The 17,406-nt window shown below is 42.7% G+C and overlaps 1 protein-coding gene across 2 annotated transcripts; it reads left to right on the top strand.

Moving 5' to 3' along the window:
- Positions 1 to 13,266: 13,266 nt before the first annotated feature.
- LOC112197255 (CYP enzymes assisting alcohol dehydrogenase) lies at positions 13,267 to 15,773 on the top strand. 2 transcript variants are annotated; one of them, XM_024337877.2, is made up of 7 exons: positions 13,267 to 13,532; positions 13,669 to 13,811; positions 13,906 to 13,943; positions 14,036 to 14,471; positions 14,562 to 14,822; positions 15,000 to 15,158; positions 15,446 to 15,773. In XM_024337877.2, the coding sequence occupies exons 1-7, from the start codon at positions 13,484 to 13,486 to the stop codon at positions 15,554 to 15,556; spliced, it is 1,197 nt and encodes a 398-aa protein (XP_024193645.1). In that variant the 5' UTR covers positions 13,267 to 13,483; the 3' UTR covers positions 15,557 to 15,773. The 2 variants fall into 2 exon arrangements, with proteins under 2 accessions (XP_024193645.1, XP_024193651.1); XM_024337883.2 differs by lacking the exon at positions 13,906 to 13,943 and having other exon boundaries at positions 13,268 to 13,532.
- The last annotated feature ends 1,633 nt before the right edge of the window (positions 15,774 to 17,406 follow it).

A 17,406-nucleotide genomic window follows, 5' to 3' on the forward strand; every position in this document is an offset into this window, starting at 1 on the left:
GGGTGGGATGATGGACCACACCCTCGCTGTGGGCGGGGGTGGGATGGCGTGCCTCACCCTCGCCGCGGGCGGGGGTGGGATGATGGACCACACCCTCGCCGTGGGCGGGGTGGGCTGGCGTGCCTCACCCCTCGCTGCGGGTGGGGGTGGGAGGATGGACCACACCCTCGCTGCGGGTGGGGGTGGGAGGATGGACCACACCCTCGCTGCACGCGGGGGTGGGATGGCGTGATGAATTTTGCCTATGCAGGATATGGCGGTTACGCAATCGGTTCTATATAGAGAGCGAGGGTCATCCCATCCTCAGCTGTTGTTCAGACGCAATGCGAGACAGATAGATCCTCCATTCCGGAGAATGGAATACGGAGTATGTATCAAAGCCGTGATTGTCGTTGCGAGAGCCGAACGTCGTTACGTAGCCTAACGTTAAGATTGATGCTGAGAAGACCCCGACCTCGAGGCCACCTCGTCGAAATAGGCCCCGATCTCGAGGCCACCTCGCCGAAATAGACCCCGATCTCGAGGCCACCTCGCCGAAATAGATCCCGACCTCGAGGCCACCTCGTCGAAATAGGCCCCGATCTCGAGGCCACCTCGCCGAAATAGATCCCGACCTCGAGGCCACCTCGTCCAAATAGACCCCGATCTCGAGGCCACCTCGCCGAAATAGATCCCGACCTCGAGGCCACCTCGTCGAAATAGACCCCGATCTCGAGGCCACCTCGCCGAAATAGACCCCGACCTCGAGGCCACCTCGTCGAAATAGACCCCGACTTCGAGGTGACCTCACTGAAATAGACCCCGATCTCGAGGCCACCTCGTCGAAATAGACCCTGATTTCGAGGCACCCTCGTCGAAATAGATGCCGATTTCGAGGCACCCTCGTCTAAATAGACACCGATTTCGAGGCACCCTCTTCGAAATAGATGCCGATTTCGAGGCACCCTCGTCGAGGTCGGCACTAAGGTGAAGTTATTGAGAAAAATGCTCGACGTCGACGCCAAGGTGAAAAGTTATTAAGATAAATGCCTACGCCGACGTCGAGGTTGACGCCAAGGGCCCACGACGAGACTCCAACGTCGAGGTCGACACTGAGGTTATTGCAAAACAAGTTATCGACGTCGAGGCTGGCATCGTAGTTATTGAGAAGGACGTCACTGGCGTCGAGGCTGGTGCCGAGGTTATTGAGAAAAAGTCAACGCCGTCGAGGTTAACACTACAGACATTAAAGAAGACGTCATCGACGCCTACGCTGACGTCGTGGTCATTGTGAAAGAGACGTCACTGAATGTTAGGTGACTAAGAAGGGATAAAAAGGGAAAAGAGGAAGAGTTTCACAGCAGGGTACCTCAGGCTCGGAGTCTGGTTTGAACTGCGCTGGGGGCACGTCTTAGGAACGAGGTAGCTCAGTGGGGGCACCGAACGCAGGCGAGACTAGAAACTAGGCTTCGGCGCTGGGGGCGAGGCGCCGGAGACTCCACAAGCAGACAAATCTGCGACGCGGAGACTTGACACTAGAATGGCTGCATGACAAAGGCAGATTTGAGTCCTGATTAGGGCACGTCGGCGTCGTCGACGAGATGAGATGCCGACTCTAAACAAGGAACGAGGATCTTTTTATACGAGCCTCTACATCTTCAACATGAGGAAGGCCTAGATGAAATTCAAAGAAAGATGCCCAAAGAGAAGTATAAAGATGTGGGGCCCATAGAGAAATTTGAGCTTTGGAAATTTTCTCTTGGGATGAATTCCCAAGGAGAAAATTTGGGGGCATTGTGGGGGTGGTCAATAATTTTGACCCTGCAATCAAGGCAATCAAAGAGAAGTAACGGCAACAGTAAATGCAACGGTTAATGTAGCTGTAAATGCGACATTTAGTATGGCAATCATGGCCGCCAATAAGTGACGGTAATCGCAAGAGTAAATACGGTCTTAATGGTGGCGTGCCACTCAAGTCACTACGGCTTGCTGTGCAAGTTTACTTGCAGCCCACGCCGAGGTACACCTATAAATAGGCTGCTTGACGTCAAGGTAATCCATCGAATTCCGACTATCTCTACTCCACTACTAAGAAACATACTGACTTAGGCATCAGAGGGTTTTCTGCAGGTACCCCCCTTTCTCCTCGAGCCGACGGTCAAACTCCAGGTCAACGCTCGAGGGAAGCTTCTCGATTGTTCCCGGTCAGCTCCCGCTCCAGTCCGCATTAATTGTTGGGTCAAACTCCTCTACGGAATTTTTCACCTCCAACACCAAGTAACAATAAAAACCATGTGGGACAAAAATAAAACTTGATCGAAGGAAAAGAGCACAACGCACCTTCTACATTTGAGAATGACATGTGTGTGTTAGACTCCCCCTGACGTCTACACCTCCCCCTGATCATTACATTAATCAAGTGAGCTTGGAAAGTCTTCGCATTCCTATGCTTTTCACAAGTTCTCTCAACTGTGGCCTTAGGCAGTGATTTGGTGAACAAATCTGTCACATTCTCCTAAGACCTTACTTGATTCACTTGAATCTTGAGAAGGGTCTGTTGTTGCTGATTGTAGAACAACTTTGGCGATATGTGTTTTGTGTTATTACCCTTAATACAACCTAGCTTCATCTGTCCGATGCAAGCTGCATTGTGTTCATAAATGCAAGTAGGCTCTTCAGTGGTAGAACTCAAACCACTAATCCCTCGAATATGTGCAATGATAGTTCTTAACCATACACACTCACGAACCGCCTCATGTACAGCAATGATCTCTGAGTGATTCGAGGAGGTAGCCACAAGGGTTTGCTTGGTTGATCTCCAAGATATCGTCGTGTTCCCATTGGTAAATACATAACCAGTTTGGGAACGACCTTTATGTGGGTCAAAGACGTACCCAGTATCAGCAAAACCGACCAAAACGTGAACGGAAGTGGAATCCAGCTTACCGTAAACAGATGAAAACTGTAAATCGACTGATATGGCAATACAAGTAAATACCTTGTTTTGGTTGGGGATGGTATTATCACTGCCACTGCCCTCCATCTACTGCAACATCATAATGCTTCATTTGAGAGAAGAAAGAAATCAACAAGGAAAGAGCGGCTGAAAATTATTCAAATAGGAAGAGACAGACTGGGAAAGACTTGTTGGCTGTTGTATCATATGTGCGGTGTCCTCGCAAATTCAGGCAGAGGAAAGAGATTCTAATGGGTCGTTGGGCTTTTTGTATTGCTTTCGACTGGACCATGGACTTCTCTATCGAGAGTTTTATTTTTATTTTTTGTAAGGGCCGGGGCTTATTCATTGCCCCCAAAATTGTGCCAATTTTTTTACAAATCACACGGTTTTTCATGAATAATTTTCAACCGATAGATTTATGATTTATCTAAATGATTTTGGTGCCTTCATGCTCATGGAAAGATAGACTTTTGTGCTTTTTAAAAGAGAACTCGAAAATAATGGAGGAATCTCGGATGAGCAATGATAAATTTCATAAACAGAAAAATTTACTCAATGAAAGATGCTCTCGTATATGATAAGAACGTACTCTCATAAGACACAATCGACTCAATATTGTGAAAAGATATTAAACATAATTTTGTTGTAACTCAATTTAATTAATACATTTACCCAAAAATTTAGTTAATTATATATTTATATTAAGGGGAGACAAGTTTTGGGTTTGCAAAACTAATTAAGATGAGCAGATTTCTCAAGTCAAGATTAGGAAAGTATTCCAAGTCTTTATTCCTTTCAAAAGAAAGAATTCAATTGCGAGCTAAACAAGTCAAGAAAAGATCTTGAAGCGGTGGAAGGAAGATTATGAAGGGATTTTCTTCAATTATTTGTCATTTAATTATAGATTTTGTTTTAGAGAAACGAGAATTGAGAGAAAATTGCTGTGTATACTCATTGATAATAGGGGTATCTTTATATAACAGATTACAATGCATAGAATCTGAATCAGACAAGAAAAGGTAATCATACATTGAATAGGAATCTCTAGATTCTTTTAATTAAACACTATTACCACTAGGTCAAGTAACCTAGAGTTTGGGCCAGACACAAAATAGAGATTTTCTTGAACACTCCCCCTTGGGTCGCCCAAACTTGGTGCTCCTCTCGTTGCCTCGTCAAAAACCTTGCCGAGTAACAAAAACCATGTGGGACAAAAATAACCTTTTGTCGAAGGAGAAAAAGAGTACACCACACCATTCACATTTCGAGATGAATCATGTAGACATCTCCCCCTGATGTCTGCTCATCCCCCTGATGACTACGATCATGGGAGTTCAGATAATTTCCGCAAGCCAATTCTTGCCACATGTTTCTCGAACGTGGATTTGGGCAATGACTTCTGTTGTTGCTTGTTGTAGAAGAATTTGGGCGATATGTGTTTGATGTTGTTGCCTTTGATGTAGCCTTGCTTCATTTGTTCAATGCAAGCAGCATTATCCTCATAAATGCTTGTTGGCTCATCTGTGGTAGACTTCAGACCACAATTACTTCGAACATGCATAACTATGGATCGAAGCCATATACATTCACGAACTGCTTCGTGAAGAGCAATAATCTCTGCATGATTCGAAGAGGTAGCGACTAAGGTCTGCTTTGTAGACTTCTAAGATATCGCGGTCTTTCCCATGGTGAATACATAACCAGTTTGGGAACGACTTTTGTGCTGGTCAGAGAGGCACCCAGCATCAGCAAAACTTTCCAAAACACTTATATCATTTTGGGATGGGGATAGGGGATGTGAAACACTATGTTTGCCGTCCTTGGCATTCGATGGGTCTGAATCCATCATCTCTCTGAAGGGATAGAACAAGGTCATATCAATCGTACCACTTAGGTATCGAAAGATATCTTTAACACCAGTCCAATGGCGTCGTGTTGGAACAGAGCTATATCTAGCTAACAAGTTCACATCGAATGAGATATTCGGTCTTGTGCATTGTACTAAGTACAATAATGCGCATATTGCACTTAGGTAGGGCACTTCTACCTCTAGCACTTCTTCGTGGTCATCTTTTGGACGAAATGGATATTCTTTGGATCAAGACTACGGACGACCATTGGGGTGCTTGAAGTTTGATCTTGTCAGTATTAAAACACCTAAGCATCTTTTGGGTATAAGCTGATTGATGAATCAGGATATCATCTTTACGGTGCTCAAGTTCCAAACCGAGGCAAAACCGTGTTTTCCCAAGATCTTTTATCTCAAACTCGGATTTCAAGTGTTCAGCGGTTTCCCTTAACTCTTTAAGGGTGCCAATTATGTTCATGTCATCGACATAAACCGCTACTATTGCAAATCCATAACTTGTCATTTTTATGAACACACATGGGCATAGTTCATTGTTGACATATCCCTTACTAATCAAAGTGACAATCCACAAATCTAGCGGTAAAGAGATCACTTGTCAAGGGTTCAAGATAGCGGACGATAGTTAGAGATTCATAGCCAACAGAGAGGCCCATTTGTCGTTGTGGACCCATCTTAGTACGTTGTGGCAGTGTAATAGGCACATAAATAACACACCCAAAAATGCATAAGTGCGAGATATCAGGCTCGTACCCAGTCACTAGCTGTAACGCAAAATAAGATTGGGTGGTAGTGGCTCGTAGACGAATTAGCATTGCTGCATGCAATATTGCATATCCCCAAGCAGAAATAGGGAGACTGGTGTGCATAACCAATGTTCGTGCTATCATTTGTAGTCGTTTGATAGCAACTTCCGCGAGACCATTTTGGGTATGAACATGGGGAACTAGATGCTCTACATCAATCCCCAGTGACATGCAATAATCATCCAACGTTTTCGATGTAAACTCCCCAACATTATCAAGTCGAATTGACTTAATAGGATGGTCAGGGTAGTGAGTCCGTAGACGGATAATCTGGGCGAGGAGTTTAGCATAAGCAGCATTTCGAGTGGACAACAGTGCGACATGTGACCAGCGTGTCGACGCATCAACCAATACCATAAAGTATTTAAAAGGTCCGCATGATGGTTGAATTGGTCCACAAATATTCCTTGGATTCTCTGTAAGAACGGAATGAGTATTTTGGGACCTTTTGAGTAGGACGGTCTTGGTCCTAATTTCCCGTAGGAACAGACTTTACAAAATGAGCGAGGGGCCTTAGAAGCAACAAATGAGGATTTTGGTTGGGTCTGAGCGACTGTAGTGCTATTAGAAGTAAAATGTGTGACTACATCATGCATCATGGCGTTGAAACCATGGAAAGTGGCATCCATGGCGTCTTGGCCATGGGGGGAAGCATCCATGGTGTCATGGCCATGGTTGGCGCCTTTTATGGCGTCGTCACAAGGGATATGGGCGGCCCAAGATAGCTGCAATGCCAGAGGCTGCAGTTGCTGTGGTCTTACTAAGTCCGGGAATCAATTTTCGATTCTTGCTTCTTCTCACTCTGAAGAATGGATGTCCGTGTGAAGTTTTTTATATACGGAGCATCATATCACTACCAGGATGTCCTAGTCAGTCATGCCAAAGCCAGTATGTGTCAAAATCCAAGAGATATTCTCTTATTACTTGATTGGATTCAATTGGTCGAATTGTAGTGACATAAAGTCCACTAGATTGACACATAAGCTTCTCTAAGATGCGCTTCCATCTGCAATCATTAGAGATAATGCAAAGGAACTCTGTTCCGTTCTCAGTATGCATTTCCGCATGGAATCAGTTGACTCTTATATCTCTAAAGCTAAATAAGGTTTGATTTGCCTTAGGAGCGTAGAGAGCTTCTGTAACTTTAATCAAGGTGCCATTTGGCAATAGGAATTGGGTCATTCCATGTCCTTGAACTAAACCTGAAGGCCCAGCCATCGTAGTCACAGAGGAATATGTAGGCAACATCTCTAAGAATAATTGTCTATGGCGTAGAATGGTGTGCGTAGTCGCACTTTCCGCAAGGCATTGTAGTTCTCCAAAATCCATTCCTAAAAGAAAAGCTCGTAATTAAAAAGGAGCATAAAAAAAAGATCTCAACTTTTATTAATAAGCCAAATGGAATTACATCATTGTTTCTTAACCAAGAAAAATCTAATCCATAAACTTGCTAATGCAAAACAATGACAGTCGTCTAACTTCTTTCGGTAATTCCAACACAAATGTGAGCAGGTGAGTAGAGAGATGTCGGTGGAGCAATGCTCACTTAAGTACCACTAATCTCAAAACCTTCCTAGACATCACATTTTTATTGAGTACGCCTTCTTTGAAGAAAGATTAAACCATTGGCATCTACTACAAAAATAATATGACAATTGCCTACATCTCTTGGAAAATAAAAAGTCTTAATCAAAATCGCCAGTTTCTTGGCCCTTGAAGTCGTCCACCCTAAGAGCGAGATCGTCATCTTGATCCTCTTGCTCCATGTAGTGCGCCTCCCTTGCTTCACGATACGCCTTGTATGCGTCTGCAACATTCTGGGATACTCTACATGTTTTGGCCCAATGTCCGGTTGATCCACATTGAAGACAAACATCATTATCGTCAGGCTCCCTTGATCTAGGCACCTTTGGGGCGCGGTTTGGATTACCATTCCCTTTGGTGGCGTCACCACCATATCCGAAGGCTCTGCCTCTCTCTCTCTCTTCACACATTGACCTCCACGGTTCCGTGCACGCCTCTCTTGGCGGTTTCCTTCCTCTTTAGGGCAAGTATATGGACCAGAACGTCCAAAATTGTCCCTATTCTTAGGGTTTTGCTCCTTGTGTCCTCCCTTGGGGGCGCGACTATAGTTAGACTCCAGAATAGACTTGGTTCCCACGGGTCTAGCATTATAGTTCTTCACAAGGATATTGTTGTGCCTCTCAGGCTACTTTCATGGCACCAATGAGCTCATGAAACCTTGTGATACGTCCTGCATTCACATCAATCTGATAATTCTTAAAAAACATCAATGCAGAGACGAAGAAGGTAGAGAGAGTCTTCTCGATCAACATCGTATCAGTAATGGTTTTTCCACAAAACTCCATTAAAGACTTGATATGAAGAGCTTCCGAGTTATAATCAAGTACGAACTTGAAATCACAAAAGCGGAGGCTATGCCATCTCACTTCTAAATCAGGAAGCAGGGAGTCACGAACGTTGCCAAAATTGTTGCTCAAGTTCCACCCATAGTTTTCTGGGCTCTTCCTCATTAAGGTATTCACTTTGGAGTGCGTCATTCATGTGCCTTGTCATGAGAATTATGGTTTTAGCTTGATTTGCTTCAAAAGCGATAGCTTGCACAACAGTGAGCACGTTCTGACTTGGCTCTTGGATGGTTTCCAGAAGTCCATCAGCCTTAAGATGTTGGCGCACATCTCGGACCCACCTATGGTATCCTACGCCTGTTGTCTCCAGTGGAACAAAGTTCAACTTGTTCAGGTTGCTCATCCTGAAAAACAACACAAGATTAGAGTTAGTTTTGGAGCGAAAAGGCTACCACGAAAAACTATAAAATTTCTGAGCGCAGTCGCTTCCAAGAAATTATGGATTTATCAGCGTAGTCGCTTCCAAGAAAATCCGATTCCAAGAGGGGTTTGGATTAGATCTAAACAACGATGTATGTGGTCGATTGTTTTTCTTCTCAACAAACTCTAAGTTTGGAGGACTCTACAAGCTCCAAGCTTGGAGTGAGCACGAACCCCCACAGTTCGGCTTTTGGTCTCCCCTATGAAGAAGAAAGGGAAGTTGCAAGTCCCCGAGAAAAAGAATGAAAAGTGGGCGGAAGTCTTGACCGGAAAAGTAGCAGAAAAAGTAGGCACGAGGTGGCTGGAAGTATGCGGTGGTCGCTGGCCGGACCTGCTTCTCGGTGCTTGCAGGGCTGCTGCGAGGCTTGTGCGAGGGTTGTCGGCAGATGTCGACAGCTAGCGAGGCTAGTTGCGGGGAGCTGCACGCAGGACTCGGTAGGGCTGTAGGGGCTGTCGGCAGATCTCGGTAGGGGTGCGCGGGGCTTAGGCAAATGTGAGTAAGGCTGTCGAGCGCAGAGGCGTGTAGCGCATGAGCGCGCGGGAGCTTGTGCGGGGGTTGTCGAGGGCTGGGGTAAGATCATAGGAGCTCGGCAGATGCGCGCGGTGACTCGGTAGATGGGCACAGGGCAGGCACAGGGGTGCGGTAGGACTAGGCAGAGGCAGGTGAGGCTAATTTTTCCGGTTCAGTAACTTCCGACACCCAGGTCAGGTGGATTCCGGTGGTTCGGCCGCCGGTTCTGGGCTCCTTGGGACTAGGGCTTCTATATGTGAGGAGGTGGATGTTGAAATTTAAGGGCTACGAAATTAGGGTTTTCAGGGTTAGGGCTTCGTGCTGATAACATGTTTTAGAGAAACGAGAATTGAGAGAAAATTGCTGTATATACTCATTGATAATAGGGGCCTCTTTATATAGAGGATTACAATACATAGAATCCGAATCATACAAGGAAAGGTAATCATACATTGAATAAGAATCTCTAGATTCTTCTAATTAAACCCTATTACCACTAGGTCAAGTAACCTAGAGTTTGGGCCAAACACAAAATAGAGATTTGCTTGAACAGATTTGTAATTGTTGATATTTCATTATTTAGATATTTTTAGGGCATCTCTTTTACATTTAATTTATAATTTACTTTTAATTATTTTTCATTTTAGTTTAAGTCTACTTATTCTTCGATCAAGTTGTGTAAACCATATATATAATGTCATTTCATAAATAATAAATTAGCTTCTATGCGGCATGAAGCTAGCTGCTTTGGTCGTTTGCTCTACCGGCCTGCTTTGTATAACTAGCTGCTTGGTGAAACACGAGTGAAAAAGAGTACCACGTATCGTACCAAAGTTAGACTCTCTATAAAGGTTTACTCCATTATTGATGCAGTAGGAAAGATCACCTAGGTTTACAAGCAATAAACCTAAAACAAAAGGTTCTAGAGTCCACTAGAGATAAAAGAGACAAATCTCAATTTGATTGAAAATATGATAAAAGATCGTTCTGATATATGAGAAAAGAAACCTTAGGGCGACTAACAATGAAACCCTAAAGCCCACGGGTAAAAATAAAACAAACCCAAAATAACTAGGAAACCGAAATTTCGAGAAAACAGTAAATTACAGTTTTGAGGCCCTAAACGACCCCGAAAGGCCGAAAAAGCCCACACATTGTGGCGTTGCCACGGGTTTTGTTCCTGGCGCGATTCCCTTTCCGGAAAGCTATGGCGCACCCCAATCGGACACCGAGCTCATTCATGACTACTAGTACCTTTTCGTTTTCCTCCTTTTGCACTATCAAACTGCTGCTCTAATCGGGTTGCCATCCGTTCTGCATCAATTATGATCGGCAAATACATTTAACAGAACAATTAAGCTTTCTAATGTTGGAAGAAAATACAGTTCACGTTTCAATTTCATTTGCACCATGCATATCATTCAAAAAAAATTTTTTTGTTACAGAGGGGACCGAAATGGCCCAAAACGAAAAGAAAAAAAAAACAAAAACAACTTAGCTAGCGCATCACACTCGGCCTAATACTTGTTCTGCGCATTCTTACAGTATTATCAAGGTCTTCAAAGTAAGCATGAGAAACATGAATTGGAGGACATTCAAATTCCACAACTCCATAGGCATGAGTAATGCTATTTTTAGCAAGGTAGTCAGCAACCATGTTGCACTCCCTATAAATGTGTCTTAGAGAAAAAGATTGAAACTTATCAATAAGATTTCTGCAGCAACTGATGAGAGAGCCAAGAGGATGGAGAGAAACATCAGTGTTCTTAATGAGCCTCAAAAGAATTGCAGAGTCAGATTCAACTTCAATTTGATTGATATGGCACCCAAGAGCTTGCTTAAGACCATGTAGAAGACCCCAAGCTTCTGCATCAAGAATCTCACCAATTCCCAAGTTTACCTGAAACCCTTTGATCCAATTGCCATTAGAGCATCTAATGACACCACTAGCACCAATTTTTCCTGATGCACCATGTCTAGTTCCATCCACATTCAATTTAAAAATCCCAGCAGGAGGCTTCAACCAACTCAGCAAATTCAAGCAATAATTTCTATCCACATTAACTTTAGATTGAGCAGTGATCCATTCGGTAATAGCAGAGATAACAAGCATACCAGGATTTCTAGGCCTTTGAAAAAAAAAACATCAAAAACACATTTGTTTCTCCATTTCCAAATGAACCAGCAGATGAAAATAAAGAAAGAACACCATTGAATATCAACGCTAGTTTCAACAGTACAATGCAGGTGAGCCATTAGCCAAGCATTCCAATACAAGTTCGAGGTACGAAGAACAGAGTTAGGTAAAGTGAAAGAATTCCAAATATTTTGAAGCCCTTGTGTTCAAAATTTTGAACACAAGGGTAATCTCTAAAGAGATGAACAAGAGATTCACTAGCAGAATGACAAAGAGGACAAGAGTCATCAAAAGAAAAGTGCCTTCTGACCCTTTGAACATTAGTAAGTAACTTACCATGGCAAAGCACCCAAGTAAAGGTTTTAAGTTTGGGAGGTATGTGCATTTTCCATATGAATTTCCAAGGAGAATGATGCTGATCATAAGTATCAAAGAAAATGTTGTGCGCAGATTTGACAGAAAAGTCTCCATTAGTGGTGTAGTTCCATATCTGGATATCTTCACCACATCCATCAAAGCCAGGAGGAGTATGCAGAATTCGACTAACAATATCATCAGGGAAATAAGAATATAAAAAGTTGATGTTCCAGCCATTCTCATTCCAAAAGGAGCAAATTGTAGCATTTATTTCAATTTCAACATCATGATGAATATAATTAATAAGAGCAAGAGGAGGCAGCCAAATATGAATCCAAAATTTAATTCTCTTACCATCTCCAACTCTCCAAGTAAGCCCTTGTTTTAAAAGACTCGCACCATGAACAACACTTCGCCAAGTACTAGAACAGTCTTTAGGAATTTGATAATTAGCATAAAAAAGATTGTCATGAGACAAGTACTTATCCTTATAAACAGTAGCCCACAATCCAGAATTATTTTGGAAAAGCCTCCATCCAGCTTTGGCTAACATAGCCTGATTCATCTCAGAAGATTTCTTAATATATACCCAGACCTCCAAGGGATTTGGGCAAACACACAGTGTCCCAATTTATCAAATGAACTCGCCTTTTATTCTCAATATCTCCCCAAAGAAAATTTCTATTTAACTTGTCCAAGCTATCACATATAGGCATAGGCAGTTTAGCTGTTTATACATGGCATACCTTGGAATAGCAGCAGTCACAGAATGGATTAAAGTTAGTCTTCCAGCCATGCTTAGGACCTTACTCTACGATCCTGAAAGTTTACTTTGAACCTTGTCCAGAATACTAATATAATTGTACTTATTTACCCTGGAGTGGATGAGGGGTATGCCTAAGTACTTTCCCAAATCAGTGGTAAGAGGGGAGCCACATATCATTCAATTATTTGCACAAGAAGAAGTTATTATGTGGGTTCCTTGCAACAATAATTGAATCTCATAATTGAATCTCATAATTATTGAATCTCATAATTGAATCTCATAATTATTTGCACAAGAGCTGTATCTATAACCATAATTGGTTGTGGTTAGTATGCCATGCAATCAACAAAGTATGGCAGAGATTGTCGATATCTCATAATTTTACGTGACTCATCCACATTTGCTGCTGATGGTCGATCGACATCACATGTGACTGCAACTATTCGATATTTACCTCCATGAAACTGAAGCTATAAGTTAGTTAATTACAGAACCACTCCTGATTTGATCGAAATACAATCTTAATTAATTTTCTTTAACTTGCATTAATCGACCAACATATATGATGCATCGATCACTCATCCGTATGCCTTACGTCACACACTCTCTACTGGTTGTAAACTAATTAATTAAATAGGCGGGTGCCTGGGAAATTTTGAAAGGTAAGGACAGCTGGACAGACAATGATGGATGATCAGCTAGATAGCCTCCATATGTGACTACAGTAAGCAAGGAATTGAAGGCTGCGTCCAAAAAATCCAGACGACCAGCGGCTGCGCCGGCAATCCCGGCATGCAGTCGACTCATTCATTCAATCCCCCCGTTAGAAATAATTAATTAATATGGATATATCGAAGCGAGGCTAGAGTTAGAGTTGACTCTCGCAAATTCGCCGGTAGGTACGTACGTATAACTACTAACTAATTAATCAGTCCCAAAAGTCAAAAGTCAAAACAAAACTAGTTTTTACTTTTTAAAACAGATCTGCACGTCCTGTACTGTTTGATGCAGCATCTATATAAATTGAATGCACAAGAGCAGCAGCCCCATATATTCCACCAAAAACAAACAAGCAACTGAAGCAAGCTAGTTAGCTCTGTTCGAGATCGATCGATCGGACAAATAACCGAACGGACTCTTGAGATCGATCGACTTGGAAGCTGCTGGATTAATTGAGTTTCTCTGCAGGCTGGTAATTGACTAAGCTCATCTTCAATTTGGCCATATATTGTCTTCGATTTCTCGATCAGCTATGTCAGAAATAAGCAGCAGCTGCGCCTCACAAGTCATAACATGCAAAGGTATATATGTCTGCAAACTCCGCGCCCCCGTGTATATATATCATAATTTACAGTACGTAATTAACGTAATGGCCGGACTGAGCTGGTCTCAAGTGCCAATTCAGATCTGATAATATGCATGTTTAATTGTATACAGCGGCGGTATGTTGGGGAGTGGGAGAAGAGTGCAAGGTGGAAGACATACAAGTAGAGCCACCACAAAAGTGTGAAGTTCGTGTCAAGATGCTCTATGCCAGTCTCTGTCACACTGACATCGTCATCTCCAAAGGATACCCAATTGTAAGTTCATATCCATTCCATCCACCCATCTTCATTAATCAATATATATCCTCAATGCATCTGCTTTAATTAATTCTTGTATATCGATCTGCAGCCTCTTTTCCCTCGCGTTCTTGGACATGAGGGCGTTGGGTAATACTTTTTAATCAATCGATCACTTGGTCATTATTTAATTTATTCTAATTAGATATATATCCGATGCATTAATACACGGGATTATGCAGTGTGGTAGAGAGCGTCGGGGAAGAAGTAAACGCAGAGGATTTCAAACAAGGAGACATCGTGATACCAACGTTTGTTTCAGAGTGCCAAGAATGCGAGAATTGCTTGTCAAGCAAGTCCAACTTGTGCCTGAAATATCCGTTGACCTTTAGCGGTCTAATGCTCGATGGTACTTCAAGAATGTCGACTGTCAAGGGACAAAAGATGCTGTACCACCTCTTTTCGTGCTCCACATGGTCAGAGTACATGGTCGTTAACGTCAATTTCCTTGCCAAGCTCCACAACTGGGGTGCTCATGGTACTACTACACCACCTCTGTCCCACGCTAGCTTCCTCTCATGTGGATTCTCTACCGGATTTGGGGCTCCTTGGAAGGAAGCTAAGATTGAAAGAGGATCAACTGTTGCCGTTATTGGTCTCGGTGCTGTTGGATTAGGGGTAAGTACGTACTACACTACATATATTGGTGCTAGCTGACCCAGCATAGCAACAGTTTAAAACCAATGTTACGTTGTACTGGTGCTGCAGGCAGTTGAGGGGGCTAGAAAGCAAGGTGCAGCTAGGATCATTGGTGTCGACAAAAATGAGATGAAAAGAGAAAAAGGAATAGCTTTTGGAATGACTGATTTTATAAACCCTGAGAATCACCAATCTCAACATGATCAAGATCATAACAAATCAGTTTCTGAGCTCATCAAAGACTGCACAGATGGAATGGGTGTAGATTATTGCTTTGAGTGCACTGGCGTTGCATCTTTCATCAATGAAGCCCTAGTAGCCACAAAAATGGTACACACACGTATACACCACAAAATCTAACATATGATCATGGTCGGTACATAACAAACAAACAAAAAAAGTGTTTCTCATGGTTGCTGTGTTGAGATCGCGGGTCTTAATACACAAAAAAAGTCTAGCTAACTCGGATTCAAGTTTATCTAATATTTTTGTCCTTGCAATCTGCAGGGTAAAGGAACAGCAGTCGTAATAGGAACCTCAAGTTCACCAACTCTTCAAATTGATTTTCTCTCCCTAATGAGTGGCAGAACCTTGAAAGGGTCCATGTTTGGAGGGCTCAGAGCGAAAACCGACCTTCCCATTCTAATCAACAAATGCATGAATAAGGTAAAGAGAGTTACTGCCCTACTCCTAGTCCTATGAGTACTCAACGGTTTCATTTTCATGCAATTCATATGATTCATGCTGACTGTAGATCTTCATGAAGGAATTAACGCACACAAACACACACACACACATGAGAGAGAGAGAGAGAGAGAGCGAGGGGGGGGGGAATAAACTTTAAGAAATTCCTAGTTTTGCTACATAGAAGTTTTAGATCAATCATTTTTCTTTTTAAATTTTGAAATATATATGAAGTCTCGAAGTAACTGTACTCTACTTAATCCACACAGGAAATGCAACTGGATGAACTCTTGACTCATGAAGTTCCTCTCACAGATATTAACCAAGCATTCGAACTCTTAAAGCAGCCGGAGTGTGTGAAGGTTCTGATCAAGATTTGATTCACATTGTTTGTCCGTATTTTATTCCAACGTATTATTGTTTTCCATAATGATGCCGATCCATGACGACATCTTACGAACCATTTACTATAAATTTGAGTAAACTAGAATAACTTCGTCTATCCGCTTCTGTTTGATCTGTACACCAAACCTTATTCCAGACTGTAAAGCAAATTAAACTTGAATTGTATATTAGAATTTAGTGATTTATTTACAACCTTTTGTTTTTTGAGGAGAATCAATAAATCCATTGATTGTATTACGAGGTCAGTAAGTCAGTAACCAGAGTGGCATATACGCTAGGAGTCATCCCCATCAGTGTTGATCGAAGCCACCTGACCAGGATTGGTTCTAGTAAGCAACACCATTAAAACTTTGATTACACACTTTATTCAAAGTGAATAAAATTAAAAAGTAAACTTGTTCAAGTAAATACAGAATATGTGTCTGACCCAAACTCGAGGTAATTACTTGCTCTAGTTGAAATAGGGTTTATATTAGAGACATTCTCGGAGAATCTTAGGAGATATATCCAATCAATGTACGATTATGTTTCCATGTACAAATCTATCTCGATGTTTGTAATCCTCTATATAAAGAGGGCCCTATTATCAATGAAAGTACGACTCAATTCTCTCCCAATTCAGTTTTCCTAAAACACGTTATCAGCATGAAGCCCTAACCAAGAAACCCTAAATTCGTAGCCTTCAAATCCCAGGAACCATCGCCGCCCACCTTGAAGCTTTCACCTCCAGGAGCCCAGAACTGGTTGTGCTACCCCCAAAATCGGCCGGAATAGACCTGAACCGGCCACTGGAAGTGACCAAACCGGCCTCCCAAGAAGAATCCGAAGATCTCCTGCCTGGTTTGCCATCTTCCCGTCCACCTTCCACTGCCATCTTTTGTAAGTAGCTGCACCTCGTCCCCAGATTCCGGGAACCGAAAAAACCATCACCGGAACCAGCCAGGAAACATCCGAACCGACCGCCTAAATATACTGCACCACCAAACCGCCGCCTGCTTCAGTCAACCCAGCCCAGCAGATCTCGGCCCAAAAGAAAGAACCCTAGGCCCAGAAGCATAACAGGATCTCGGCCCAAAGTCAGAAGCCCACTGACGTCAGCCTTGCGTCATCAGCCACGTCAGCATCCAGTCAACCTGCCACGTCAGCAACACGGTCAACCGTCGGTCAACCTTTTTCCGGTGACTTCGGGCCATTTTTCCTGAGACATTTTTCCGGCCAACTTTTCCAGTCAAGATTTCCGGCAATTTTTCAAGGTAAACTTTTCTAAAAGTTCCCGTTTTTTGAAGTTTTTATTACTTTCCTCTTCTTTTTCTCGGGGACTTGCAAGCTCCTTTCTTCTACCCCAATTTCTTCATCATAGGGGAGACCAAATTAAGCCGAACTGTTGGGGTTCGTGCTCACTCCAAGCTTAGAGCTTGTTGAGATCTCCAAACTTAGAGTTTGTAGAGAATTTATGATCTAATCCAATATCTCTTGGAATCAAATTTCTTGGAAGCGACTACGCTCAGAAATTCCTAATTTCTTAGAAGTGATTACGCTCAGAAATTTTATATGTTTTCGTGGTAGTCTATTGCGCTCCGAAACTAACCTTAATTTCTTGTTCTCTTTCAGGATGAGTAACCTGAACAAATTGGATTTTGCTCCATTGGGAACAACTGGCTCTGAATATCACAGGTGGGTTCGTGATATCCACCAACATCTCAAGGGCGATGGAATCTTGGATACGATTCTCGAGCCTAGCGAGGACGTGTTAACTGTTGAGCAAGCTCAAGCTTTGGAAGCAAATAGAGCAGCCTTAGAGGGAAATAAGGCGAAAGCGATCATT

The sequence above is a fragment of the Rosa chinensis genome, chromosome 1 (assembly GCF_002994745.2).
Source record: "Rosa chinensis cultivar Old Blush chromosome 1, RchiOBHm-V2, whole genome shotgun sequence".
Lineage (NCBI taxonomy): Eukaryota > Viridiplantae > Streptophyta > Magnoliopsida > Rosales > Rosaceae > Rosa > Rosa chinensis.

Coding starts and splice junctions, on each gene's coding strand:
- LOC112197255 (XM_024337877.2), top strand. CDS start 13,484: ATGTCAGAAATAAGCAGCAGCTGCGCCTCACAAGTCATAACATGCAAA. Junction 14,472..14,561: donor TCGGTGCTGTTGGATTAGGG/GTAAGTACGTAC, acceptor CTGGTGCTGCAG/GCAGTTGAGGGGGCTAGAAA. Junction 14,823..14,999: donor CCCTAGTAGCCACAAAAATG/GTACACACACGT, acceptor TGCAATCTGCAG/GGTAAAGGAACAGCAGTCGT.